The 27,963-nt window shown below is 41.9% G+C and overlaps 1 protein-coding gene across 3 annotated transcripts in view; it reads right to left on the reverse strand.

Annotated features, from left to right (window-relative positions):
• LMBR1 (limb development membrane protein 1) overlaps positions 1-27,963 on the reverse strand; it is a 96,007-nt gene that overhangs the window by 29,921 nt on the left and 38,123 nt on the right. For all 3 annotated transcript variants that reach the window (XM_066385605.1, XM_066385606.1, XM_066385607.1), the window contains 4 exons: positions 9,923-10,049; positions 8,992-9,060; positions 7,235-7,299; positions 879-951 (listed from right to left, as the gene is read on the reverse strand). In XM_066385605.1, the coding sequence (XP_066241702.1) occupies positions 879-951; positions 7,235-7,299; positions 8,992-9,060; positions 9,923-10,049 (334 nt within the window). The remainder of the gene's footprint in view (positions 1-878; positions 952-7,234; positions 7,300-8,991; positions 9,061-9,922; positions 10,050-27,963) is intronic.

The following is a 27,963-nucleotide window of genomic DNA, read 5'->3' on the forward strand; positions in this document are numbered from 1 at the left end:
ATGTTACCAACACTCTTGGGTTGATGATTTAAATTCACTATTTGTAATTAATGAAAGTAGGTATATTTCTTCCTATTTCTCAATATTTCATACTGAAAGTAACCTTCCACTTTATACCTACCCTTGAGTTATGATTATGAAATACAGTTAGCTATTAATAACTTGATCTTGTTGTGGGTTTTCAACATTAAAAAAATATATATTCTGTAAGAGAAAAGCAAGCAGGGTAAAATCATCTGAGTAAAATCAAAACAAAATGTAGACAAACTATGTCATTTCTCACTATGTCATTATTCTTTCCTTCTCTGGTTCTTCATTTAAAGCCAAAAATAATCAGTAATTAAAAATTAAATTTTGAAATCTACACTGTGCTTAAGTTGGTGATCGGCTGATAATGAACAGCACCCCAAGTCCTAGCAGAGTTCCTACATACAGCTTAGTCACTTGGGCACCTTCATGTCAAAGAAACACATTACTTTCCAGCTTAGCGACTGAACAGGGGAGAAATGAAATACAGATAGGACAGTGACTGGGTAACACGCAACAACTCTGCTGGACCTCAGTCACCTCACGGTGCTCACGACCCACGAGGACTTGGTGGTGGAGGCACATCCTAGTGACCAGGGTCTTGGAACTGCACTGACCATGCTCCACTACAGCTAACCAGTCAGGAACAGATGGGAACTTGACCAAAATGCAAGATGCCACTAGTGTTCCGCCAACCTTTGGTCACCCGGGAAGCTTGCTGCTCTTAAACCCCAACCTCATGTGATGTTACAAGGTACTGAGAAGCTTATATATTTCCCCCTCAATTATCGGTCCCCTTTTAAATAAGTAATTGGGGGCTTTTTTGGTCTAAATATGTAATACATACGTACCATTGAGTCGTCTCTGCAGTGCTTCTTCCTCAAGGGTGATGATATAAATTTGTTCATCCAGGTCTTCAAGAATCTAAATTTAAAGATCATACTGTTGAGTGATGCAACATTACAGAATCAGTGCTTACGAGAGTATGCAGGCTATCTGGCCTGTGATTTAGATTACCATTCAAATTACTAGGAATCTGAAATAAAAATGCTCAAACTATTCAATTTATAAATTAAGTAAAAAAATATTTCAGTATACAACTAAGCACATCAAAAGCTGATTATGACAAAACCTACATATATCTAAATTGAATAGTTTTTTTACTTTAAAGGATTAAGTTGTTTTGCAGCTCTCAATGGCAAACAAAGGTACAAATTCTAAGCACCCAGACAGTGGGACACAGTCACATCTTATCAGGGACACGGTCACATCTCATCACGCCCTGGCCAACGCTTTAGAGCTGGAGGGAAAGGCCACCCGCCCCACACTGGCACTCCTCACTCCCCTACCCAGCGTGTACAGCAGGGAGCCTGTACACCAAATCACTGCCAGGCGAAGCTCTCCATGTATATTACCATTGTGCACTAAAGACTTCCCACTCTGCTGTCACCCCGCAGACAAAGCCCTCGAGAAAGAGCAAGCTGACATATCCACCACTTGCTATCACGTCACACAACACGAGCAAGGAACAACAACCCAAACCACTAATCAATAACCAGTTACATGGGATGTTATCTGCTCTGTCTCCAAAACTGATAAACCCTACATGAGCCAATTGCAGCTTTGTTCACAGAACTGACCTTATAAGGCCCCCAGTGTGCCCCGGCTCTGGGAAAACCTGAAGGAGCCCGGAGCTGGTGTCATGTTCTATATAATTCAAACCCAAGCAACACAATGAGCTGAGGAGCAGTGGACCCACACACATGAATGAACCCTTGCAGCTCCCTGCTGAGGTGTTGTCAGGAAAAGGAGTCTCAAATCATGCAATCCCTGTTGGGCACCAAATTTGCAGAAGTTACATAAAGTCGATTTATAGCAATCTACCAATTCCTAGGATTTCAATAATACAGGTATACTCTACTATGGGCTAGAACTAATAACAAAATAAAAATAAATAATAATGAATATAATAACAATAGAAGATGCACGTCCTGTGAGTGAAGGATGGGAAGAGCCCTACTTGGGGCTCCAGTGAGGATCTCTCCTGGGAGAGGAGCTGGAGTCTGGGTGGGAAGGAGCGTGCCCCACAGAGAGCCCCAAGGAGATCCCCTCGGAGGCTGTGGGTGGGGCTGGGAGACTCAGCATGGACTCTGGCCGTGAGGAAGGCAGGGCCCTATCTTTCCCATCCCGGTCCTCACAACCTCCTACTGTTTGGACCACAATTGACAGTTTTTACTTTTCTTAAGGTCTAATGCATACTGTCCCACATGACTCACCACCATGGGTGTGTGCTGGTGTAAGTGACAATGAGTACAGCATACAAGGTTGGCAAAGTAGCTTCACAGTTGTGAGTCAGGTGACACTGAGTGAATGAAGCTATTGTAATCACCACAACCTGCATGTCTTTTTCCACAGGAGCAGTTGTACAGCTGCTGTTGCCCGCCCTGCATCTATGTTCAGTGTTGGTGTGCATTGGGCCTGTGATTCTGCAGCAACCCTAAAAACACACTGCTGCCACTCCCATCTTATAACATGCCAAGAAGCAAAAGGTTGGCAGAGAAAATGTATCTGCCATCAAAACCTATTCCCTCAACCATTATGGATGGACAGGGACCTAAATATGGGACAGACATAGTCCTTGACCTCAAATGATGTATATTCCAATGTCCAGGAGAGATATGATGAATTCAAAAAAAATATCATAGAGAGAAGATAAGATGGCACTGGAGTAGGCAGACGTACCAACATCCACCTCCCAGAACCAAAGTGGATTACAAACTAATTTTAAGAACTATCATCTGGAAAAACCAACTTTGGACTAAACTAAAAGGACTCTTCAACCAAGGAACACTGAAGAAGCCACACCAAGACTGCTTAGTGTATCCCAAGGTTCTCTTTACCAAGCCACAGTCGCAGAACTCCACAGAAAAGCAACCTGGTCTCATCTCTCCAGGCAGAGGAGAACAGAAGCTCTATCTCCACACATGCTGCAGATGGTTTTTCCAGTCTACCTGAATCATTACCAGCTAGAAGCAGCAGTCACTGGGACTTGGACGTGAGCTGCAAAGTGTAGAATTGTGACAACAATTCCATTGCCATGCGGACTTTTCCTGGATGTGGACTCTTCCTGGACTCCTGCTCCTTTTGACAGCTCCTAACAGACTGAACTGGGGTTGGGTTGCATCTTTCAGGGATTTGGCATGGTGTTGGGGCCAACTTGGACTTGGTGAACATGTTAAGGACACTACTCTTTTATGGATTCTTGCTGTATTGGCCAAGAGTTTGCTTAAAGGCTTTAATCACTGTAAAAAAAAATAGAAGACTGAATAAAGAAGATGTGGCACATATATACCATGGTATACTATTCAGCCATAAGAAATGATGACATCAGATCACTTACAACAAAATGGTGGGATCTTGATAACATTATACGGAGTGAAATAAGTAAATCAGAAAAAAAAACAAGAACTGCAGGATTCCAGACATTGGTGGGACATAAAAATGAGACTAAGAGACATGGACAAGAGTGTGGGGGAGGGAAGAAGGGAGAGGGGGAGGGGTGGGGGAGGGGCACAAAGAAAACTAGATAGAAGGTGACGGAGGACAATCTGACTTTGGGTGATGGGTATGCAACAGAATTGAATGACAAGATAACCTGGACATGTTTTCTTTGAATATATGTACTCTGATTTATTGATGTCACCCCATTAAAATAAAAATTTATTTATAAAAAAAAAAAAAAAAGATAGGGCCCTGGCCAGTTGGCTCAGTGGTAGAGCGTCGGCCTGGCGTGCGGAAGTCCCGGGTTCGATTCCCGGCCAGGGTACACAGGAGAGGCGCCCATCTGCTTCTCCACCCCTCCCCCTCTCCTTCCTCTCTGTCTCTCTCTTCCCCTCCTGCAGCCAAGGCTCCATTGGAGCAAAAGATGGCCCGGGCGCTGGGGATGGCTCCATGGCCTCTGCCCCAGGTGCTAGAGTGGCTCTGATTGCGACAGAGCAACGCCCCGGATGGGCAGAGCATCGCTCCCTGGTGGGCGTGCTGGGTGGATCCCGGTCGGGCGCATGCGGGAGTCTGTCTGACTGCCTCCCCATTTCCAGCTTCAGAAAAATACAACAACAACAACAACAACAAAAAGATATAGGAAATACACCAAAAATATATATATATCATAATGGAAGCTAAAATAAAATGTTATAAAAGGTCAGAAAAAGTAGATCTCCAACTTCTAGTTGGGGAAAAAATGTCTTGGCAAATGTTGATGGTACCAGCACCTTGCCCAATAGCTTAATTTACCAAAAGGAGGAAAGGCATTTCAACCAGAGGTTGAAACTACAGCAAAACACAGAGGGGACAGGTGCGCAGGACACTTGGCAGTAGAGCGCGTGAATGACTCTGGAGCTCCGGGCAGATGAAGGGCAGTCCAAAGCCCAGGCTCTGACACCAAGCCCTGCCCCATCCTCACAGGTTGATGACCTTGACCCAGTGGCTCAAGCTCCCTGATTCAGGCACAAAATGAGAATACCACCTCCTAACCATCAGGAGTAAGTGGAATTATGTGTGTAAAATAAAGTACTCATTGCAAATATATACTTAGTTACTCAATAGAAGACTATTATTATTGGGAGTATTATTGGGAGGAGACTATTATTGGAAAAAGAAGCAAAGATAATGTGTTCAGAATAGTGTCAACGGTACACAGTTTGGGAGAAAATTAGCTTAGGGAGGAGACATAAAGAAGGTATCTGATTTTATACATGCTGAGTCTTCCACTCTGCAGGTATTTGATCACAGCACTTAAAATACACTGTAGTTTAGTTAGTCTTCACTGCCTTCTTGTCACCAGAATCAGGCAGAGGAAGGATGGGCAAGTGGCAGAGGTGGCCAGGAGGACAGAGCACAGCTGCTCAAGACCAGTCTCAGAACTTTACACATCTGCCTCCATTGAGGGGCAGAAAATGGAAATGGAAAAAGAGACCAAGATAAATAAACAAACCAGAGAGTCAGAAAATAATTAATTGCATGTGTGTCACAAAATCTGTTTAAAAGGGTAGTGGACTCCAAGATCTGATAGCATATATATGGTATGAGTACATTTAAGCAGCATGGAAAAAGTCCAACTTTTTTTTTTTTCCCCAAAGCGAGAAGGGGGGCGGCAGACTCCAGCATGTGCCGACTGGGATCCACCTGGCATGCCCACTAGGGGGCAATGCTCTGCCCATCAGGGGCGTTGCTCCACTGCAACCGCCCCAATTCTAACGCCTGAGGCGGAGGCCATGGAGCCATCCTCAGCACTCGGCACCTGGGCCAACTTTGCTCCCATGGAACCCTGGCTGCGGGAAGGGAAGAGAGAGATAAGAGAGGAAGGAGAGGGGGAGGGGTGGAGAAGCAGATGGGCGCTTCTCCTATGTGCCCTGGCCAGGAATCGAACCCGGGACTTCTACATGCAGGGCCGATGCTCTACCACTGAGCCAACAGGCAGGGCCCCAATTTTCTTTTTTTTTTTTTTGTATTTTTCTGAAGCTGGAAACGGGGAGAGACAGTCAGACAGACTCCTGCATGCGCCCGACCGGGATCCACCCGGCACGCCCACCAGGGGCAACGCTCTGCCCACCAGGGGGCGATGCTCTGCCCCTCCGGGGCCTCGCTCTGCTGCGACCAGAGCCACTCTAGTGCCTGGGGCAGAGGCCAAGGAGCCATCCCCAGCGCCCGGGCCATCTTTGCTCCAATGGAGCCTTGGCTGCGGGAGGGGAAGAGAGAGACAGAGAGGAAGGAGAGGGAGGGGGGTGGAGAAGCAAATGGGCGCTCCTCCTATGTGCCCTGGCTGGGAATCGAACCCAGGTCCCCCACACGCCAGGCCGACGCTCTACCGCTGAGCCAACCGGCCAGGGCCCCAATTTTCTTTTTAGAAAGTTATAGAATGTCATTTATTAGAAAAGGAAACTTTCCAAATTAAGTAAGCTTTTACTAAAATATTATCCACTATATTTCCTTAATTTTTTTCCCTAAGGAAGACAAACACATGACCATAAAAATTTAATGAGTACAACTAGTAAAATACAAAGAGGAACGTGAGAAATGCAGAAGGAGCTTATTATCTCAGTTTGACGACATGAGGCAAGGTTCAGAAATGAGCAGTGACGGCAGCTGAGGTGAGAGCTAGGCCTAAAGGAGACGGGGCCGGAGAGATCAGAGGCATTGTGGGAGAAGACCCTGGACGTGCCTGAACATGAAAGAACACAGCTGCTCTGAGTCAAGCACGTCAGCCAAGTCTAGAGTTAGAGTCAGCTGGGGGCGGGGCAGGCAGGAGGCAGGAGCTACAGGTAAACTCAGTGCAGACAGGTTGTGAAAGGTCTTGTAGAGTTTATAGGCAGTGAGGATCCATGAATGTACCATGAGTAACAAACTTCCTAGATACAGCTAAGAATTGTTTTCATATGATTCAATAATTGACAAAATACCCCAAGGCCAAAGAAATTTAGGAACAAATAATTAGAATTACTGCCGATTAAAAATCATTTGAAAATGAACAGATAGTATTTCTTTTTATTTTTCAATTGAATGTTATTGGGGGGGTGACCCCGGTTAAAATAATTATACAGGTTTTAGGTGCCCGATTCTACAGTACATCTCTGCACACTGTATTGTGTGTTCACCACACTCAAGTCAAGTATGCATCCATCACCATTTATCCCTCCATACATCCATCACCATTTATCCCTCCATACACCTATCCCCCGGCAATCACCACACCATTGTTCATGTCCATGAGATTTTTTCTTTTGTCTTTTTTTTTTTGTCCTTTTTTGTCCTACCCCTCCAATTTCTGAGATTAAAGGGACATATGCAGACAAATTTTCAAAAAGATAACTGCTTTATAAACAAATAATATATGTGGTAAATTTTGAAACATAATGGTTACTATTTGATATAAGGTAACAAATACCTAAAATACCTGTAAATATTTTTAAATCTTATCTTGAAACCTGCTACAGAATTTTTGCCTGAGTGCCTATATAGTGCCTATAGTTAGCATTTTAAAAGCAAAAGCAAATGTGGTTTCCAAAAAAAATGAAAAGATTAAAATGAAAACAACAATTGGGTCATAAACCCATAAAACACTCTTTTTCTGTTTCTGAGTGCTGATTCATAACCTAAAGTCGCTACTGCAAACACATTCACCTAACAAACAGTTTGCAGCCTCACTTACCGCCGGCTTCACCAGCAGCTGGCCCATGACAGTGAACATGCGGGACAGGCCCACCGGGGTGCACACTGTGGGGAGACAGCACAGAGAACACTTACTGCCCAGCAAGCACATAAACCCCACTGCAGAGACCTGCTAACTCAGATTACAGCTCGGAAAGTCTGTCTCAGCATCAGACTCTCAGTGTCTGGTGGAGGGCAATTCAACATCGTCAATAATGGGGCTGGAATGGATGCCTTCCTATACTCGACGAAGGACAGATGACAGCTAAGGCTGAGGACACGCGAAACTTAAGCAGCTGAATTATAATAGTATTTTCACTCAAAAGAAGTAAAGAAAACCAACTAAAGACCAGATTCAATTTCAAGTACAAATGAAACTGAGAAGCAGACAAGAATATCTAAATGTGACAATTATAATCTTAAACCCTAACAGCATTTTAACAGCATTCATCTGTTTATAATATGAGATATGTTGTGATGTCTTAAGTAAAACTAAGCAAACTTTGAAATAAAAACGACAAATTCATCATATGAGATTCTATCATTACCAATCAAGAGTAGAATCTACTGTTGTAATGGCAAGGTGTGTATGTATGTACATGTATGTATGCGCCAAGTCTGTTGTGTGTCTGTGTACACAACTGTTGTATATAATCTGTATGTGCATGTCTGTACATGTCTTTGTATATGTCTGTACATGTATGCATGTCTGTGTCTGTACATATGTGCATGTCTTTGTGTGTGTGTGCATATACACGTGTGCAGCATGCATGCATCTCCCAACCCTGTGGAAGAGGCTTTTCTTGGAGAACAACACAAGTGTCTTATTAATTCAAGGTTCAAGTTTGTAAAAAAAAAATTTTTTTTTTTGTATTTTTCTGAGGTTGGAAACGGGGAGACAGTCAGACAGACTCCCGCATGCGCCCAACCGGGATCCACCTGGCATGCCCATCAGGGGGCGATGCTCTGCCCATCTGGGGCATCACTCTGCTGCAATCAGAGCCATTCTAGTGCCTGAGACAGAAGCCACAGAGCCATCCCCAGCACCCGGGCCAACTTTGCTCCAATGGAGCCTTGGCTGTGGGAGGGGAAGAGAGAGACAGAGAAGAAGGAGAGGGGGAGGGGTGGAGAAGCAGATGGGCACCTCTCCTGTGTGCCCCGGCCGGGAATCAAACCCGGGACTCCTACACGCCAGGCAGACACTCTACCACTGAGCCAACCAGCCAGGGCCTTTTTTTTTTTCTTTCTGAAGTTGGAAACGGGGAGGCAGTTAGACAGACTCCTGCATGCGCCCAACCAGGATCCACCTGACATGCCCACCAGAGGGTGATGCACTGCCCATCTGGGGCATAGCTCTGTTGCAACCAGGGCCATTCTAGCACCTGAGGCAGAGGCCATGGAGCCATCCTCAGCGCGCGGGCCAACTTTGTTCCAATGGAGCCTTGGCTGCGGGAGGGGAAGAGAGAGACAGAGAGGAAGGAGAGGGGGAGGGGTGAAGAAGCAGATGGGCGCTTCTCCTGTGTGCCCTGGCCGGGAATCGAACCCTGACTCCTGCATGCCAGGCTGATGCTCTACCACTGAGCCAACAGGCCAGGGCCCAGTTTGTCAAAATTTATCTTGACCATAAAAAAAGTTGAGGGGCAACTTTTTAAAATTCTCCAAGCTATTAAGGAATGTCATCAGGAAAATTTTCCATAATTTCCTAGAACATGGAACAACTCTATTTTCTGATCAATATTAAATCAGAAAAATACTTACAGAGAAGTAACAAACATCCCATCAATGATATACAGGAATATAAATAAGGTAGGTAGAACTCCCAGAGATCTATAAAAAAATGTAAATATAGTTTAGTAAATCTGAAATACTGTGCATGAAGATAGGGGCTGACTAAATTAATGTACAGTAAACATCATAATTGCCTATTTGAGTCCACTAAACCATATAATTTCTAAACAGTACAATAAAAAGCTCTAAAATAGAAGAACAGGAAATAGCCCCTTTGTAAAACCTGTTTGGAAGGAGAAAAAAAGCCTTCATGGAATTTTAAGAACAGAAACCAATTAACAACAAAAAAAATTTTTTTGAAAAGCTGCTTACGCCCTGGCCGGTTGGCTCAGCGGTAGAGCGTCGGCCTGGCGTGCGGGGGACCCGGGTTCGATTCCCGGCCAGGGCACATAGGAGAAGCGCCCATTTGCTTCTCCACCCCCCACCCCCCCTCCTTCCTCTCTGTCTCTCTCTTCCCCTCCCGCAGCAGAGGCTCCATTGGAGCAAAGATGGCCCGGGCGCTGGGGATGGCTCCTTGGCCTCTGCCCCAGGCGCTAGAGTGGCTCTGGTCGCGGCACAGCGACACCCCGGAGGGGCAGAGCATCGCCCCCTGGTGGGCAGAGCGGCGCCCCTGGTGGGCGTGCCGAGTGGATCCCGGTCGGGCGCATGCGGGAGTCTGTCTGACTGTCTCTCCCCGTTTCCAGCTTCAGAAAAATACAAAAAAAAAAAAGAAAAGCTGCTTACATATTCTGCATATAGGAAACACATGAGCATTCATTTTTTTCTCAAACATGTCTAAAGACTTCTTAATTCTGTAAATTAACAAGGGCTAACTATACAAAGAATTGTTTAGATATTTTCAAGAGGGAGTGTGTGGTTGTAGGCTCCACCGGAGAAACTGGTTCATACCAGTCAAGCGTACCATACAAAGATTCCATGCTCGCGGTGTCATTGTCGATGAGCGCAGAGGCAACCCACACCATCCCAAGGATCAGCAGCGCGAGAAGAACCAGCATGACCAGTGTTTCTAAGATTCTGGCTCTGATTCCCTGAAAATAAATAAATAGAGATACAATTTTAATATTTTATTACATTCCATGAACTATTAGGTTTCTGTCTATAGAAAGTATAAAATTTCTTGGGAAGGGGAGAAAATTTACATTTTATCAGCAGGACAAAACACACTAAATACAGTTTGTCACGTTTACCCTGACTTTTCAAAATTATGTAAAACACCATTAGCTTTGAAGAAAGTATCAAAAACAATTCCTTGTAAAAACCTTTTGCACAACCATTCTAAACAATTACTTTCCTCACACTTTCCACCAAGGAAGTAGATTAGCCAACTTTTATCTGTGATTCTAATCAAGGGGCTTGGGGCTGACTAAGGCACAGAGCCAAACAGATGCGTGAGCCCTGAGTGGCTGGAGGCACAAAGCCCAGATCTCCGGACGGTCAGCACGGGCTTCTCCACAGTCTGTGGCCTCCGGCGCCCTCTAGTGTGCAGAGAAGGACTCCTCCTGGGGCCCGACAGCGGAGTCCAGGGACAGATGGAGCTTACACCAAGGACAGAGCACTCCCCTTCATCGCAGAGAGACTTCTCTTTAACCATGATAGTCAAGAATCTGTCTGCACAATTTGTTTTAAATATAAAACAAGTCTTGCCTCAAGGCCAAACTAGAAGCCAGACCTTTAAACTAGAAACCTATTGGACAAGGCAAAAACAAAACTTCCTTATGTTCCTGAAAAGGCACCAAAGGTACAGATTGAATCTGTACCTAAACTTAAAAAATCATATTGATACTGTAATGCACTAATCTACAAGAGCTACCACAACAAACTAAACTATATGTATATTCATGTTTCTCAATAAACCATGTAATCTTTCCTTCCACATTGAAAAGAACTTAAAGATGTGAGTTATAAAGATCCCAAACACACAAAATTGAAGTCATTCAATTTTGCCCTAAACATTATTCTCTAGTGTCTGGATTAAAGAAATACACTGCACTTAGATCACAGCACATTTGTTCCTTGGACTCAACAGAGGACAGGGCGTGTCCTAAGACAGTGGGTGAGAGGTATTCCTCACCCTAAAAGGTGACTCAGGGTCGAAGTGGCCTTTCTCACTGGGGCAGCCCCACCACAGGCGGCCCTGGACATATCAGACTGCATAAGAGTTGGCTCCTAAGTGCTCACAGCATGGAAGCAGCCACGCCAGAGGGAATAAGGCTTGTATTTTATGGAATAGCAGCTATTTCTCCTATGAGATAAAGTATGAACAAGTCACAAAACACACTCCCACTTTATGGAAGAAGTCTGAACTTCACAACTTTCAAACCACTTAGGGCAGGGGTCAGGAACCTATGGCTCACAAGCCAGATGTGGCTCTTTTGATGGCTGCATCTGGCTCACAGACAAATCTTTAATAAAAAAAATAATAATGTTAAAAATATAAAACATCATGTATTACAATCCATTCATTTCCTACCGCTCATGTTCATGGTTGCGGGTGGCTGGAGGCAATCACAGCTGTCCTCCGGGACAACACCAAATTTTTATTGGATAATGCATAACGTACACGGGTCGTTGCATGGCTCTCACGGAATTACATTTTAAAATATGTGGCGTTCATGGCTCTCTCAGCCAAAAAGGTTCCCGACCTCTGACTTAGGGTGACAAAACAGGACCCACTTTTTAACTGATTTTTTTCCCTTCTCTCTGAGCAAAATCTTTTTTTCTAAGCAAGAATCTTTCTATGACAGACACATTAAATATTGTATGGGAAACCTATAAAAGAGGTAGGAAGAGTACGTACTCTGGTGCGTTCACAATTGCTGCCTGCCCTGACCACCCACAGGAGTAGCAGGGCTCCCCCAACACATGGCACAAGTAACCTACAAGAAAAGCAGCATGATACGGAGCAGTGGAGTGACAGTGCTCCCTGGAGCTATCCCTGGAGACCCGCTCTCCAAACAAAAGTGTTCTATAGTATGTTATAATTATTATATTAAACAATTACAATAGTGGGGCCATAAGTATAGCGTGAGTGTTAAGATGATGATGATAAATGTTGGGAAATTAATCTCTGTAAGATTTACACATCTTCTCTGATATTTTGTTAAGAAATATTTCTTGGCAATTAAGTTTCTCTCCAGGCCCTGGCCGGTTGGCTCAGCGGTAGAGCGTCGGCCTGGCGTGCGGGGGACCCGGGTTCGATTCCCAGACAGGGCACATAGGAGAAGGGCCCATTTGCTTCTCCACCCCCCCCCCTCCTTCCTCTCTGTCTCTCTCTTCCCCTCCCGCAGCCAAGGCTCCATTGGAGCAAAGATGGCCTGGGCGCTGGGGATGGCTCCTTGGCCTCTGCCCCAGGCACTAGAGTGGCTCTGGTCGCGGCAGAGCGATGCCCCGGAGGGGCAGAGCATTGCCCCTGGTGGGCAGAGCGTCGCCCCTGGTGGGCGTGCCGGGTGGATCCCGGTCGGGCGCATGCGGGAGTCTGTCTGATTGTCTCTCCCCGTTTCCAGCTTCAGAAAAATACAAAAAAATAAAATTAAATTAAAATTTAAAAAAATAAAAGAATAAAAAAAAAAGTTTCTCTCCAAATGCATGAATGTGTTGGGAGCAAAGCTCCATGGGCCCCTCCCCTTCCTGCACAGCTCACAAGCAGAGACAGTATTCTTTGCAAGGACCTTTGCACAGCAAACAGCCTTGGAAGACAGAGATGGTGTCTCTGAAGCAGGGGCAGGTCTGTTTACTGTCTAGTGCAGTGGTAGTCAACCTGGTTCCTACTGCCCACTAGTGGGCATTCCTGCTTTCATGGTGGGCGGTAGCGGAGCAACCAAAGTATAAATAAAAAGATAGATTTAACTATAGTAAGTTGTCTTATAAAGATTTATTCTGCCAAACTTAGCGAAAATCCAATATAAAGTACTTGGTAAGTAATAATTATTATATGCTTTAACTTGCTTTATAAATTTATAAATAAATTTATTTATAAATAACTTGTAACTCTGCTTTATAAATTTTATAAAGTAAAGTTACTTCCCTACTTTATAAATCACCATTACTGTGGAACCGGTGGGCAGTCAGAAAATTTTGCTACGAACAGAGATACAAAAGTGGGCGGTAGGTATAAAAAGCTTGACTACCCCTGGTCTACTGTGACAAAGATCATGTTGCCTACAGAGCAAAGGACAGTGGGTCCGCTAGCCACCCACTGTAAATAACATGGGTTCCCTAAGCTTGGGGATCCTCAGCTGGGACAGGGTCCACTGTGGGAGTAGCCCCCTGTTCGTGTGAATTCTGTGGACCTGGGGGTTCAGGGGGAACCGACAGGAGCAAGAAGCTCATGCACCTGCTGTGCTGTGAACCATGAGGTTCTGTCACTGACCCAGGAGTCACCTGCACACCAGCTTCTGGAGGCTGACCTGTTGACGTGCAGGTGCGCACCAGAACCTCCTGCCACCTCTGTGGCTCTGGACAGCTTTGGGTGTCCAGAGGGTAGGAAGCAAACATGGTGTTCTGGAGAACTCATAGGGGCCCATGCAGAGTAGGTTAGGCCAGGAGGAAACTCCCAGGACCTGGCAGTGAATACTTTCAAGCAGGTGAAAAAAGGAAGAGCCCACAACAACCATGACAGAGGTCCAAGGGCTGAGCTGTGAAGGCACTGAGACAACCCACAGGCCCCTCGGAGGCCACCTTCTCCCCTCAAGCGGAAGCAGGAAGGGGTGTCCTGATGATGGTGGGGCAGCAAGCCCTGCGAGGCCAGCCAAAAGGGACTGTCCCATTGTTAGAACTATGGCCATGAGGAACTATGTTTCTTGTATACTTTGAGCTTTTCTGTATTTTCCAAATTTTCTAGAGTAGATATGTATGACTTACTATGAGAATAAACCGTTATTTTTAATTTTCTATTTTTTTCTTAAAAGAATTAACTTCCAGGATACTGCACCCACGAGGATAGCCTTTTAAAAACATCCCAGTTCAGTTTACAAGACAGACAGGGAGCCGGTCAACAGTCCAACTCTAGCAGCAGTCTGCTAGGGCTCAAATCCTGGTCCCATCATTGACTTAACTGTACAACTTTGGACAATTACTAAAACTTGCTGTGCCTCAGTTTCCCCCTTTGTAAAATGGGTTTATTAATTACATCCTTGCCTCGTCGGGTTGTTACAAGATCAAATGAGTTAATATATGCAACAAGCTTAGCACAAGGTCAGGGGCTGAGAAGGCACAATGGAAGGATTTGCCACTGTGACTCAGATTATTGCCTTGACCTCTGAAGTACCCAAGGATTGAGAGTGCATATACATCACTAGTGCTGCTGAACTAGATCTACACTACCTTCTAATGCCAGCTTATACCTACATCCCATCTTTGTCACCTACCATGCATAATCTCATCCTTCTTATGATAAGAGCAGCTCGCTGACAAGTATTTCTCACCACCTCCCCTGTGGTCACAAGGGACACACAAGCTCTTTCTGCTGTCTCCCACATTTCCCTCTTTCCAACACATTCAGTCCTCTAACCCACTCTACGTTATTAACATCCCACCACCTCTCCCATCAGTCTTGCTTCACCTGCCTGAACTCTATGCTGACCTCATCTATCTTAATGACAATCCAGTAATAGTATGTTCTAGTACTCTCAGTTCCTCTGACTTCCACCAGACCAGCTTAATTATACCAGCGGATCACTTCTTTAATTCTCAGCCCTGTTAAAGAAATGTCCAGAATCATAAGGAACAGTGGCTACCACCTTCCAAAAAGTGGGCCCCATGTTACACAATCTCTGGTTGACTCACACATTCACCATTCTCCGTGACCTTAACCTCTTCCCACTTTCTTACAACTGCAGCTGACCTCACCGCTGCCTCACTAAGACAGAACTGGGCAGCCTACACATCCCCTCTGCTTCCTGCCCCAATAGTCGGTTTCTCCATCTCCATCTCCATCCTGTTTCTTTCATTTGGTAAGATCTCTCTCCCCATGATGCAGCCTTAGACATTCACACTTGCACGTGCTGGACCAGCATGCATCAGAACTACCCAGGAGCTCACCAGTTCCCACAGACTAGCCCCAGCAGCACTGCCTTTCTCCTGACGAGGATGTCCCACACTGCTCTGCTCCTCCCCTGGGGGTCCTGCCTCTCATGGGGCCAGGACTTAAAGTTTGTACCTTTAGTCCAAATCTTAGCACTGAGGCCACGATCCATGTACCCAAACTGCTACCTCCTTCAGGGATCTCACAGGTACCTTCAACTTAATTCTAGAGTTAAACTCACCATTTATCCCCTAAACCGGCTCCCCTTTTAGTGGCATACGCCTTCATAAAGGCCAACATTATCCATTCCACAAGAAACTTTGGGAATATCCCTGCCACACACACACACACACATACACACACACACACACACACACACACACACACACACACACCCTGGTCCTTCTGATCCTACTGAGTCACCATGACACAAACTCATCTGCATCTCTCCCTACTGCCACCATGTTCCCGCCTGACAGCCCCCTGGGTCCTGGCCCCTGGCCCCCTGGCTAGTGGTTCTGCCTCTGCACTGTCTCTGCCTGCTGCCTACATCTCAGTGTAAATGTGATCTTATCAAAACTCAAATCTGATCCTGTCACCCTCAGTGACAAAACCGGGAAACAGATGTATGGATGCAATGACACATAGGAACAATCCAATCTGTGAGCACCACATCAACCAGCGAGGGTTGCGTGAGTGAAACCCTGAAGCCGGCCCTGCTCCTCCTTCTGCTGCTGCTTAGGCAACACACAAAATAGTTATTTACGATATGACAGCGGAGAGCAGTGCTATGCAGTAGACCCTTCTGTGATGACAGAAACATACTATTCCACCCACATGTGCTTGTTGAGCACTTAGACTATACCTGCTGTGACTGAGGAACTCATGTCTCCTTTCATTTAATTTTCCTTATTCTGAAGTTTATATAGTCACACTTGCATAATGGTTACCATATTAGAGCAGACTAGTAATGCCTGCTTCTAACAAAATCTGATACAAGTACTCTGTGTTCTCAAGTACTTTCTGGTCATTTTTCTAAACTTAACCTTGATGTAAAATTCTCTGGAAAACAGTTTAGTTAAAGCAATCTCCTCATTTCATAAGCTATAGCTCTACATAGTGTTTTAAGTAGAATTTAGGTCAAAAAGACGAAATCTACTAAATTCAAAAACTACCCCCTTTCTGTATACATTGGGAAAAAGTATATTCTCTCCTTGAGAAAAATAGTATTTAAAATCTCAACAGAGGAAAACCCCATCTAAAAGTGATACTAGGGTTAAATACCCATGTATTTGTCCACATATACTTACAGACTAACCCCCAAAAAATATTATATGTTTTTTTAAATTGTATATGAACAAGTCTTTCTAAAAAGAAAAAAGCTATATGATTCCAAGAGGATGCTTTCTCTCTTATAGATATATCAATAATACCAAGAATAATTGTCTAAAATGTATAAATATATTCACAGGCTTAAGTGGTCAAATAAGAAACACTTAAGCAAAATACAAAAAAAAAAACCTCTGCAGGCAAAACCTATAAACTCTTCAAGAAGTACTTCAAATAGATTAATATTCCTTTTGAAAGAGTGTAAATAACTCACAAAAGAAAATCTGTCCCTTTTCAACTATTAACCTAAATTTAAAAAGACTAAATTGGCAATATTACATTTATAAAAAAGGCTGCCACAGAGCAAGCCGTCCAAATTATTAAATATGATTATGCTATTGATGAAATATTGCAGATAATAGATATAGTAAGAAATAAATGTTATTCTAACTTAATCCATTAGGAGGCTAGAACAATTATGTTCTCCTTTTGTTAATTTTATTCTCTCTTTGTGATCAAATGAGACAAAATCAGTTCAACTTGAAATCAATAAAGTGTCTTATATGGGAGCTTTAGCTGAACTAATAGAAAACATACACTTGTTCATTAAACACAATGTGGCAGATTTTATGTTCAACAGTTTTAGGACAGAGAGAGAGAGGTAATGGGAATACAAATAATCAGAACTTTCATTTGTTAATTCAGCATCAACTGGCTCATCCAACTACCAAAAACATATTAAACTGTTGTCAGTAACCTTTCTTGAGATCATAAAAATATCACAAAGCCTACGGAATACAGGCTTTGTGGCATGTAATGTGTGAGGTTTTTAAACTTTTGCATGTGATTCCGTCTACAAAGTAATGAAAAGCATTGTGAGAGCCTTTATCACCACCATTAATCACCAGCAGGACAGCATATAGGCAAAAAAATATGCCTGCTGCTCATTTTTCCATTAAGAGTCAGAATCGGGAGCAAGGAAGCCCCAAGGGGAAGGTTCCTATCAACTCCCTTCTTACATACGCTGAGCTAAAAGATGGCCAGATGTCAAAGTAACTTACTGAAATATCCTGCGAACAACAGTGGCAAAACACTACCCGAGAGGAAGAAGGTTTCCATTGTTCGTCTCAAAAAGGAAGAAGAGTTCCCTGAATGTACAATCACAGAACTGTAAGAACTTGCACTTACTATCAACAGTTGTACTCCCTGCAATAATTGTGAGGGCCTCCACTCTGTCATGGATTACCAGGATTCCATGAATTTGGTAACATTTTATCCCCAGTATGAATACTTTCCTATTCCCAAAAAACCATAAATCTAAGTTATTGTGATGAAACTCCATCCTTTTTATTAAAATCAGAGTGTAATAAGCACTCAGTGTTAGTAAAAAGCACCAGCAAAACAAAGTATTCTCTGCCAATGAAATACCATATAGTTTTTAAGAAAAGTAAGCTCTAAAATGAATTACATTCGTTTCATACCAGTATGATTTTGGAAATTACAACTATCTCAACAGCATAAGTTTATATTAGATTACACAAGCTAGTAAAGACTAAATACATGTGTAGACTCGTAAATATCTTTTTAGATCTAAGTACGGAATGTGCAAAGTTAAAACACTAAAATAGTTGTAATTGATTCTTAAAATTTTTTTGCTAGTCAATCACACATTTAATTGTTCTATAGTGAACATCAGTAAAGTAAAAAATACAATGTATTTACAAAAGCTCTAACAATAGGCTGATATGTTTCTATGGTGATGAACACTTAAACAAGATTTTGCCTGGACATCTTGACCTCTTGGAAGGTATGTAAACACCACTTTATATACTATGTTTCCACCCATCAGGAAAGCCTGGGAAAAATTTCTACATTCAGAGAACTTTTAAAATAAATATCAAGCCATTGTTTTCATTTAACAAAAAGGGTCTCTTAGTCACATTAAGATGAGGTTTGCTCAGCATGACGCCTGACTACACCAAACACACACGCAGTCATCTGGGAAGATCGACAGAAGCACTAATAAAGGCAGAAAATAAAGGCAGGTACGAGTTACGTTCAGCCATGAAACAACTTGACACAAGCATCTCTACAGAGTGTCAAACACTTCCCTCTTTGCTCTCAAAGTAATCAAAGAGTTAAGACAAAAAGAATTTTGATCCCAAGTCAAAGAAAACAGCTTTATAGAAAGCTTTATTAAACTCTATAGTGAAACATTTTTTAATATTAATATTTTCTGCAGCTGTTATATACACACTCATTTAATGTGGTCTATACAAGATAGAAAAATTAAAACTATGAGGCACTCGAGATGTTAAAACTTGACAAAAAGAAAGTACTTTAGGCTAATTTAAAATAAAAACACTAACATCATTAGTTCACTGAAGTAAGATGTGATGATATTCAAATTCCTGGGCAAAAGTTTCTCATGATATTAGCCAAACAAAAATCTTCCTGATTGCAAGTAAATAAATGAATACAGCAAGTTTCTAACATGTAATGAAAGAACAGATTTGTAAAAAGACTGCTGGGACTTTATATGAAAAACTTGAAACGTAACTAAATTTGGAAGAAAACATGTCTCAGCACTCGGCATCACATCCCGAAGGGTTACCTCCTTTCCTGCTCTAACCGGTCTCTAGTTATGAACTTGACAGAGGAGAGATGGGAACTAACATGTGGGGAACTCCCACGAGTTGCTTTCAATGTCACTGAATCTTCACAATCAATTGAGAGGTAAATTTTAATATAACCAAAGAAGCTCACACTAAAAGAGTCCAACAGTCTGCCCATAGTCACCCAGCTCAGTGGCTGCCGAAACAGTTGGATTCAGGTCTGTCAGCTGGGAGCCAGTGCTTTGCAGCTCCCCACCCGACAGAAACAAGACACAAAAGACTGACCCGGTAATAGGTAGGGGGAAGAAATGCTGAAAACATACTTAAGGCAAACCTACCATCTTAGTAAAGAAATCAAACAAAATATACAAAAGTTGCTTCTACTAGAACATTCACTTTCCATAACAGCAAGCTCATCCTAGGGTCAAAGGCTCAGTCCTACGAGACACTTTTAATACTGGCAGGACATCGCAGCCACCACCTTGCTGTTCACCTCATAAAACCCCAGGCCTGAGCTCCAGTGAGACACAGCGGAAGGAGGATCATTGGGGTTAGTAGTTAGTACATTGCTAAGGCCAATATTAAGATATTAAGGTGCAGAACAAAATATAAAGCAATGCCACACAATTTAGATAACAGTGTCATGCTGCTTATGTGGCAAAGTGAGCATTTATTTATACAAGCAGTAGGAATGGCAAAATACCACCAAAGAGCACACCCACACATGCATGCACACACATGCTAACAATGAAAGGCCATCTGCCATCACTCCAGACCCAGCTCTCTATCTGTGCTGGGCCCATCTCCCTGCCCTCCACACTCTCTCCCCTGCTCAATGCAGCTGCTTCAGGTGGGTCGGAGTGCACACATGTATGAGTATTTTAGAGTTTTCCAATGACAAACAGTAAACTGGCGTCTGCTTTACATATCTGCTTGTTTGGGCAATGTGAGCCCACCACCAAGAAATAAATCACCTTTTTTCTTTCTATTTTTAAATAGTGAAAGTACAGTATTTAGCTTTGTATGTTTATAAAAATACCTGTGGGCATACCCCCCTACTTAGAGGAACATCAGCACAACTGCTATGCCACCCAGGCAGCCTCCCTAACTGCAACCTTAGCACCAACCTGCCCCAAGGTAACCACCAATTTAAACGGCTGTGCTCATCATTTATATACTTTCTTATTTTGTTAAATTATACATAACATAAAATTTACCATTTTACCCATGTGTAAGTGTAGATACAGTTCTGTGGCACTGGGCACATTTGTAGCATTGTTCAGGCCGTCACCACCACCATCCCCAGAACTTTCTCATCTCCCAAACTGAAACTCCGTACCCATTCAACACGAACCCCGCACCCGCCTCCTGCCAGCCCCTGGCACCTGCCATGTTCTCTCTGTCTCTACAGATCTCAACCCTCTAGGGACCTCCTGGAAGTAGAATCACACCGTGTGTCTTATTGAGTCTGACATTCACTTAAATAATGTCCTCAAGATTCATCCACATTGCAGCAAATGTTAGAATGTCTTCCTAAGGCTGAATAAGAACCACAGTTTTATCTACTTATTTATAATACACTGATGGATACTTGAGTTACCTCCATCTTTTGGCTATTGTTAATTATGCTACCATGAAAATGGGTGCTCTGAGTTCTTTTAGGCACATGCCCAGAAGTAGAATTGCTTTTGAATGGTTTTAAGCAACCACCATCCTGTTTTCTATTTTACAGTAGTCTCACCAACAGCACAAAGAGTTCTGATTTCTCTATATGTCCCACCAATATTCGTTATCTTTCTAGTTGTTGGCTTTTGTGTTTCTGGGTTTTTGTTTGTTTGTTGTTGTTTTGCTAGTAGATATTCTAATAGGACGTGAAGAAGCATCTCGCTGTGGTTTTGATTTGCATTTCCTAATTACTAGTGATGCTGAGGTCTTTAATGTGCTTACTGGCCATTTGTATACCTTCTTTGGAGAAGTGTCTAGTCCTTTGCTCTTTTTCTAATACTTGATAAAGTTCCATCACCATTTATGTTCTTCATTATTGCTTGGGCTGTCTTGGCTTTCTGCTCTTTCTAAAACATTTCACTATCTGCCTCTCACATTCCATAAGGTAACCCCTTGGCATTTTTATTGGAATTGCCCTGACTCTAAAAAATAATTTGAGAATATTGTCACCATATAAAGAAATTCATAAGCATAGAAATATCTATCCATTTATTTAGACCTTAACATTGTTCAATACGACTTTTTGTTCCCATAATAAAGGTTTTACATATCATTTGTTGGCTTTATTTCAATATACCTTGCTATTATAAAAGGTATTTTTAATCAGATTTTGTTTGTTGCTAGTACTTATTGATTTTCTATATTAACCCTATATCCATCTTCCTTGCTATCTTTTCTTATTTGAATTAACAATTTATGTTTAGATTCTATAGGATTTTTCAATAGGCAATATCATTTCTTAATAATGAGTATTTTGTTTTTTCTTTCAACTTTTCCTTTTCTTCTCTAATTGTATTGGTAAAGAACTCAACTACAGTGGTATTCATTATTAGAAATAAAAAAATTTAAGTTGACTTCCAAATTAAATATTAAATACTTTTCATGTCTTACCATTAAGTACAATGTCATTTATAGGCTTAGAGTAGATGTCCTTACCAGGTTGAGAAAGTTCCCTTCAGTTCTCAGCTTGTTTTTTAATCATGAATGGTTATTGATTTTATTGAATGTGTTCTGTGCCCCGTTGGAGGTATTCACTTGATTTTATACTCATTTACTCTTCTAATATGAATTCCAATCATAGGTTTTCTAATGTTAAACCAACTTGCATACCTAAAAATACATTTTTTTGGTGGTGATCTTTTGCATGTACAGCTGGATTAAGCTTCCTGTTTTCAGATTCACAAATATTCATGAGGAAGAATGGTCTACAAGGCCCCTTTCTCAGGCTATCTCTGTCTACTTTCAGTACCAAAATTATACTAGTCCCAGAGAATAAAATCATGAAGGTTCCTTCTCCAAGTCTCTGGACAAATCTGTATGAAATTGGAGTTATCTGTTCTTTGACGTTTGGTAGACATATCCTGGCAAATCTCTGTGTCTGATTTTCTTTTTATCAGAATGAATCAGTAGAACTTCCATTTCTGGCAATATTGAAGATGATATATCCTTAATTCCTTCTGCCAGAAAACACCTAGAATGCTAGATCGAATATCTTAAAATCGCCCTGAAATCTTCTCCTTGTCTACTAACTCTCTGAGTCCAGTGCATCTGGTACCTCTCACAGTGCTGGCTTTTTCCAAACATCTGGTCATCTCCAGAGTCCTTCTCATCTTCATATTTATAAAGAGTTTTTGTCCTGCTTGCTATTTGTCACCTCCTGCCTCTTGTGACAGATCTGGTTCTGCATGAGATGTCTCAGGAGCTCCCACCATGGTGGACACTTGTACGTACTGACTGGACTCTCACACCCCTGGTTCTACTCTCTGTGCTTCAGCTCGCAGCACATGTTCTGCTGTCTGCACCTCCCCTAGGCACCTGGTCCCCCACACTCCTCAGCAGCACAGTGACATGGTTTCGGCTTTTGTTAAAACCACATCAGTGGGGAATATGAAGAATCCAGATATACTTAAACAACTGGAAATGCTAAAATCAATTTGCTAGTAGTAGATGGAAATATCCAATGGGACAATAAAATGAAAAATGTTCTGGGCTATCTCACATGTAGGGAGGAAATAAATTATGTCTCTATCAGACAAAATTTATTTGCACTGCTCTGGGTTTCCCACAAACTAACTCTAACCCTAAGGTTATGTCCATCAGCCAAGTGAACAGAAAACCTGCCAGGCTGCTCAATGCCACTACACACACCCGGACTCAGGACAGAACACCCAAGGTCTCCTCTGCTCGCTTCCAAGTCTTGGACAATCTTCCTACACCAGAAAATTTATGTATATAAAACAAATTATTAAAGAAAGGACATAAAATATATGTACACACTAATTATAATTACACAATAATCCAAGCACAAATGTAATTTGGAATGATATAAAATACAATGTGGGGTTAATTGGCTTCTCTAAAATTATTTCAATTAAAATGAAAATATTAATGAAAAGTCAACAGAAGTCAAGATGCACAGGAAAATCAGACTAAATCAGCCACCTGGTCAGTGTGGCTCACACCAGCCAAGTCAGACACAGGAAAACGAAACATGGAGGGCCGGGGGTACAGCTGCAGTCAGGAAGGACAGACACGTGCAGAAACTATCTCAGGATCTCGAGAAGGAATTTCTGAAGGCTAAATTGGAAAAGCTCTTTTTTAAACAGCATTAAGGCCACAAGAGGCCAAAAGAGCTGCAACGCTAAAGGGGAGAGGCCGGAGAAAAGCACTGGCCCATCCTTGTTGACAAGATCGGAGCTGATTCAAGCAAGGAACACAAAACCTCACAGATCTGGAAAAAAAGTCAGGAAAGCCCCCCAAATTAACAAATAACTGAGTTACTACTAAGTTCTAGACAAAGGGCCAGGAAAGCTAACAGGTAGGGAGAAAGAGCACCCAGAGACAGTGGTACAAACGGGCCAAGAAAATAAGCTGTAAAGCAATACACCAACTTTAAGCTACATATTGGCAAACATTTCATAGAGATCAGATTAGCACTGTGACATGCTAAATAAGTGAATTTATAGACAAATAAATAAGAGTTTAAATGCCAAATAAATAAGAGATTTTAACAATCTAAACTCCAGCCTCTTAGGTGAGCTCTTGTCTTATAGGTCTGTGGAATATATCATAACTATGTAAAAAGCTCTCCTGTCAGCATTAAGTTCTGACATTTAATTTTACTTTCAAACAAAGTTCTTTCTAACCAAGAGTGGTAGTTTTCAATTCCCCCAAAAACCGCTTTAGAAAAGAGACTAATTGACAATGACCATTTCATAAAACTGTTTCATGAATATTGGAAGTATTAAGGCCAGGGTAATTATAAGTACAATTACTTTAAAATCTAAACCTGGTGACTTTTTATTTCCTCCCTATCAAAACTTTTCCTCATTTAACAAAGAACCCTGGATTATGAGACATTTGTTAGTAATTTAATCATCACATAAAATAAAGTTTGAAGTTTAGTTACCTATTAAACATAATACCTATTTTTACAACCAATACTGGTATAAGATAAAAAGTGAATCAATAAAGCAATGTGTATGCCACTGCAATTTCATATACCGCTTTGCCATCATAAAAAGTAATCCACACAAATCTTCCTGGTGTTTTGGCATCGGCTTTCACACCACCGACAGGTCTGCGCGCCTAACAACCTCGGCGGCTTTTACCACGTCATGGGTATGGTGTACACAGATTAGGTGAGGTATCCATGCCCCTCGGCAACCTGACAGCGAGGGAAGAACTGTCAGCCCATTTCAAAGGTGTACACACCAAGAAATGCACCTTAAGTCCTGGGTCAGCCAGGAGAAGAGTCGGGATTTAAGTCCAAAGCTCATGATTTTGCCACTATACTATTCAGCACACAGAGATAATGTAGTTTTAAAAGTAGAAAGCTCCCATTGTTTTGACAACGGGAGAGGATGATAGTGCTACAGAACAGTCCATTTCAAAGTCCTGGACCGTCACAACGTCACAACGTGCCGGGGACTGAGTGATGTAAAAACTCAGCTGCTATGTAACAAAAGTGGAGACAAAACTTGTTATAATTCATTCCCTCCAAATGCAACTGTACTAAGAATAGTGACAACATTAATGTCACTCCATCAAGTGAATGATTTTCAGTTTAAAATCTTCATAAATGCAAATAATTTTTAAATGAAGTAAGTGTATTCTTTTCTGCAAAACAGTAGTTTTTTGAGGTCTGGCCGGATAGCTGGGTTGGAACATTGTTCCCATATGCAAAGGTTTTGGGTTCGATCCCTGGTCAGGGCACATACAAAACAAACCAATGTTTCTTTCTCTCTCTCTCTCCCTCTCCCCCCAAATATCAATAAATTCTTTTTAAAAATTTAAAAATAATACAGTTTTATGACTTTCTCTGAGATGCTATATGCTAAGCTTCAACATCTAATATGCTCATTTATTGAGATAATCACGCCTTTTATAAGAAAGTAACAGTTCCAAAGGGAACCTCAAATAGAACCCCACCTCCAGAATTGAATATTTTGAAAATAATCATTCTTGTCCATGTTATCTCTCTGGAACAAAAAAATAAAAGATAAAAATAATAATAAAAACAGTCCTCCCAATTGGAGGAGGGTAGAGAAATTCTATTAATAAATTACTGAATGATTTTTTCTTGAAGGTGTTGGGAAAATCAAATTAACACATAACAATAGTTAGTGAGATATGACTCCATTTTCCGTAATAAACACCAAGATCAAAACGCGACCCTGGGTGAATTTCCTTGAAAGGCTCCCAGCAGGAGTTTTCCTTTTTGTATGTGACTTCCTCTCACCCGCAGAAACCAAGCCAAATATGAGCTTGTGCCACTAACACTAAGCAGCACTTCCTTAATCACTCATTTCCAACAATTTATGGATGATCAGTGGCAAAAACGAGCAAAAATAATGAAAGAATGCAATGAAAGCTCCCCGAGACCACGCTGGACTTCCTACTCATTCCTGCGTCTCTTTAAGGTGGAGGCCTGATACAAATTAGCCACTGGGGGAAAAAGTCATCTGGTCATAAAATACAGTACAAGGTCACTTTTATGTAAGTTTGCCAAAAGGGACATAAACCAGGACAATTTCAAACTGTGACACAGGATAGAAGTATATTAAAGAGATCTCTGTTCCTCGTGCACTGCGCTGTCATGGCGCTTGGCTTTATGGACCTTCCAGCACCAGCAACCAGCTCTTCACTCCACCTGGTCCGTCTAATTAATTAAGAAAGGAAGTTACCCCAAATTCTGTACTTTTTGTTTTTATTATCAAGCACTTCGTTTGAAGTTACAGGAGTTAACCTCTTAATCCTACAGACCACGTGCTATGCTCTGGACATTTGGGGATGTCTGGATGGCTTGGGTAATTGGTCAGGATGTTGCTGTCACTTATGTTAAATTTTATGCTATGACTCCAAATCAAATATAGGCATTAAGGTGAGGCACAGTGTTAAGTTACTCACAGCAACATCTCTGGTTTAGAATTAATCTGTCATTCATGAGATTTTTTTTTCACAACATTTTAATTCAAAATAAGATGTTAAAATACAATATAAAACAAACACACTCCTAATTCCCTCTCAAACCCTGGCTGGAGGGTCAACCTTAGGGTTCCTTACACAATGGGAGGCACCTTTGGATGTCACCCAGATAATCCAGGGTCTCTCTGAGGTGCAATGGGCAGAGGCAACTGCCCCGCTATCTGCAGGGTGACGTGCAGAGTGCACGGTCAGCCCCAAAACCTCACACTCTGTACACATCTGAGAGACCAAGATAAAAACTGGGGAGAAAGTAACTCTACCACAAAACAAATAAAAACCAATAGATGCAACTTTTTGTCAGAGTTGAAACATTAGGATGTAGGTGTGGGGTCAGGTTTAAACACATATGAACATATATTATACTCAATACATGGTAGGTGACAAGGAAATAATCGAATTTATTAATATTTCACTTCTAATAGTGAGAGTTCCAAGATAAGTTACCCTGTCACTAAATATACATACATGTGTGTGTGTGTGTGTGTGTGTGTAAGGTCTACCGGAAAGTTCTGTCCATTTTTGGAATAAAACAAAATACAAATTTTTCTTACCTTCAATAAACTTTATTAAATAATATAATTGCCATTATTATTAATGATTTCTTGCCAGCGTGAGGGCAATTTGTATATCCCATTTTTGAAAAATGTTTTATCTTTTGATGCAAAAAATTGAACCAGTGCTTGTTTGATATCTTCTTTATTTTTGAATTTTTTGCCCTTCAAAAAATTTTGTAAGGACAAAAACAAGTGATAGTCAGAGGGTGCTAAGTCTGGGGAATATGGTGGATGCGACAGACATGCTTCTGTAGCATTTCTTCCTTGTTGAAATTCATAAAAATTACAGTGGTGTAAATGAACTTTATCAGTAGCCATGGGTACACTATCGCTTCACACATAAGACTAACGTGAATCAACTTTGTTTTAGTTAGTTTGCTACGTCAGTATGTATACATTAAGTGATAAAAATAGAGAGGCACACATGCGCCAAATAAACGTGCTTATGTGTCGAAACTTGTGATAGAAACGGACAGAACTTTCCGGTAGACCATATATATATATGGTCTACACACACACATACATACATGTGTATATATATGTATATATATATGCCTATCAAAACCATTTACATTCTCCTACCCTTGAGAATTATAAAGAGTAGGAACAGTGAAGAGATGGCCTCCTAAAATAGAAACATACGCCATAGTAAGGAGAAAGAAGAAAGGCTACTTAAGACCCTTAAAAGGACATGATTAGCCCCCCAGGCCTGAAATGTCCTGTTTGAATTAACATAGTGGTTTAATTAAAAACTAAGCAGAGAATTCTGCTTAATTTGATTTTCAATTCAAGCCCTACATCCGCCTGTGGCTAGTGGCCAATTTCCGCATCTCAGCACAATATGCAAGAGGCTGTTTTAAAATCGATTGCCCAGGGGAGTCAATGGGAGGATGGTGGGGCCATATGCCATTTAGGGACTCCACCAGACTTAGACATAGTAAAACAGCACCAGGGGGGTGGCCAAGGAATATAAAGGGACTTTAACTCAACCATATTACAAGTTTGCATTACTCAGATTATTGTGCTGGATCTACCAATTAAAGGTGTTTTCTAAGCTCTCCTCAACATCACTGGGAACTGATGGGTCAGACGTCACCAGTGAGCAAAGAGCTTCAAAGGACGATACAGAAGTATATGTACTTGCCAACCAGCTGTGCAAAACATGTCGTGGTTCTGGGAAGCAGCAGAGTCAGTGACTGATACAACCTAT

The sequence above is a fragment of the Saccopteryx leptura genome, chromosome 5, assembly GCF_036850995.1.
Source record: "Saccopteryx leptura isolate mSacLep1 chromosome 5, mSacLep1_pri_phased_curated, whole genome shotgun sequence".
Lineage (NCBI taxonomy): Eukaryota > Metazoa > Chordata > Mammalia > Chiroptera > Emballonuridae > Saccopteryx > Saccopteryx leptura.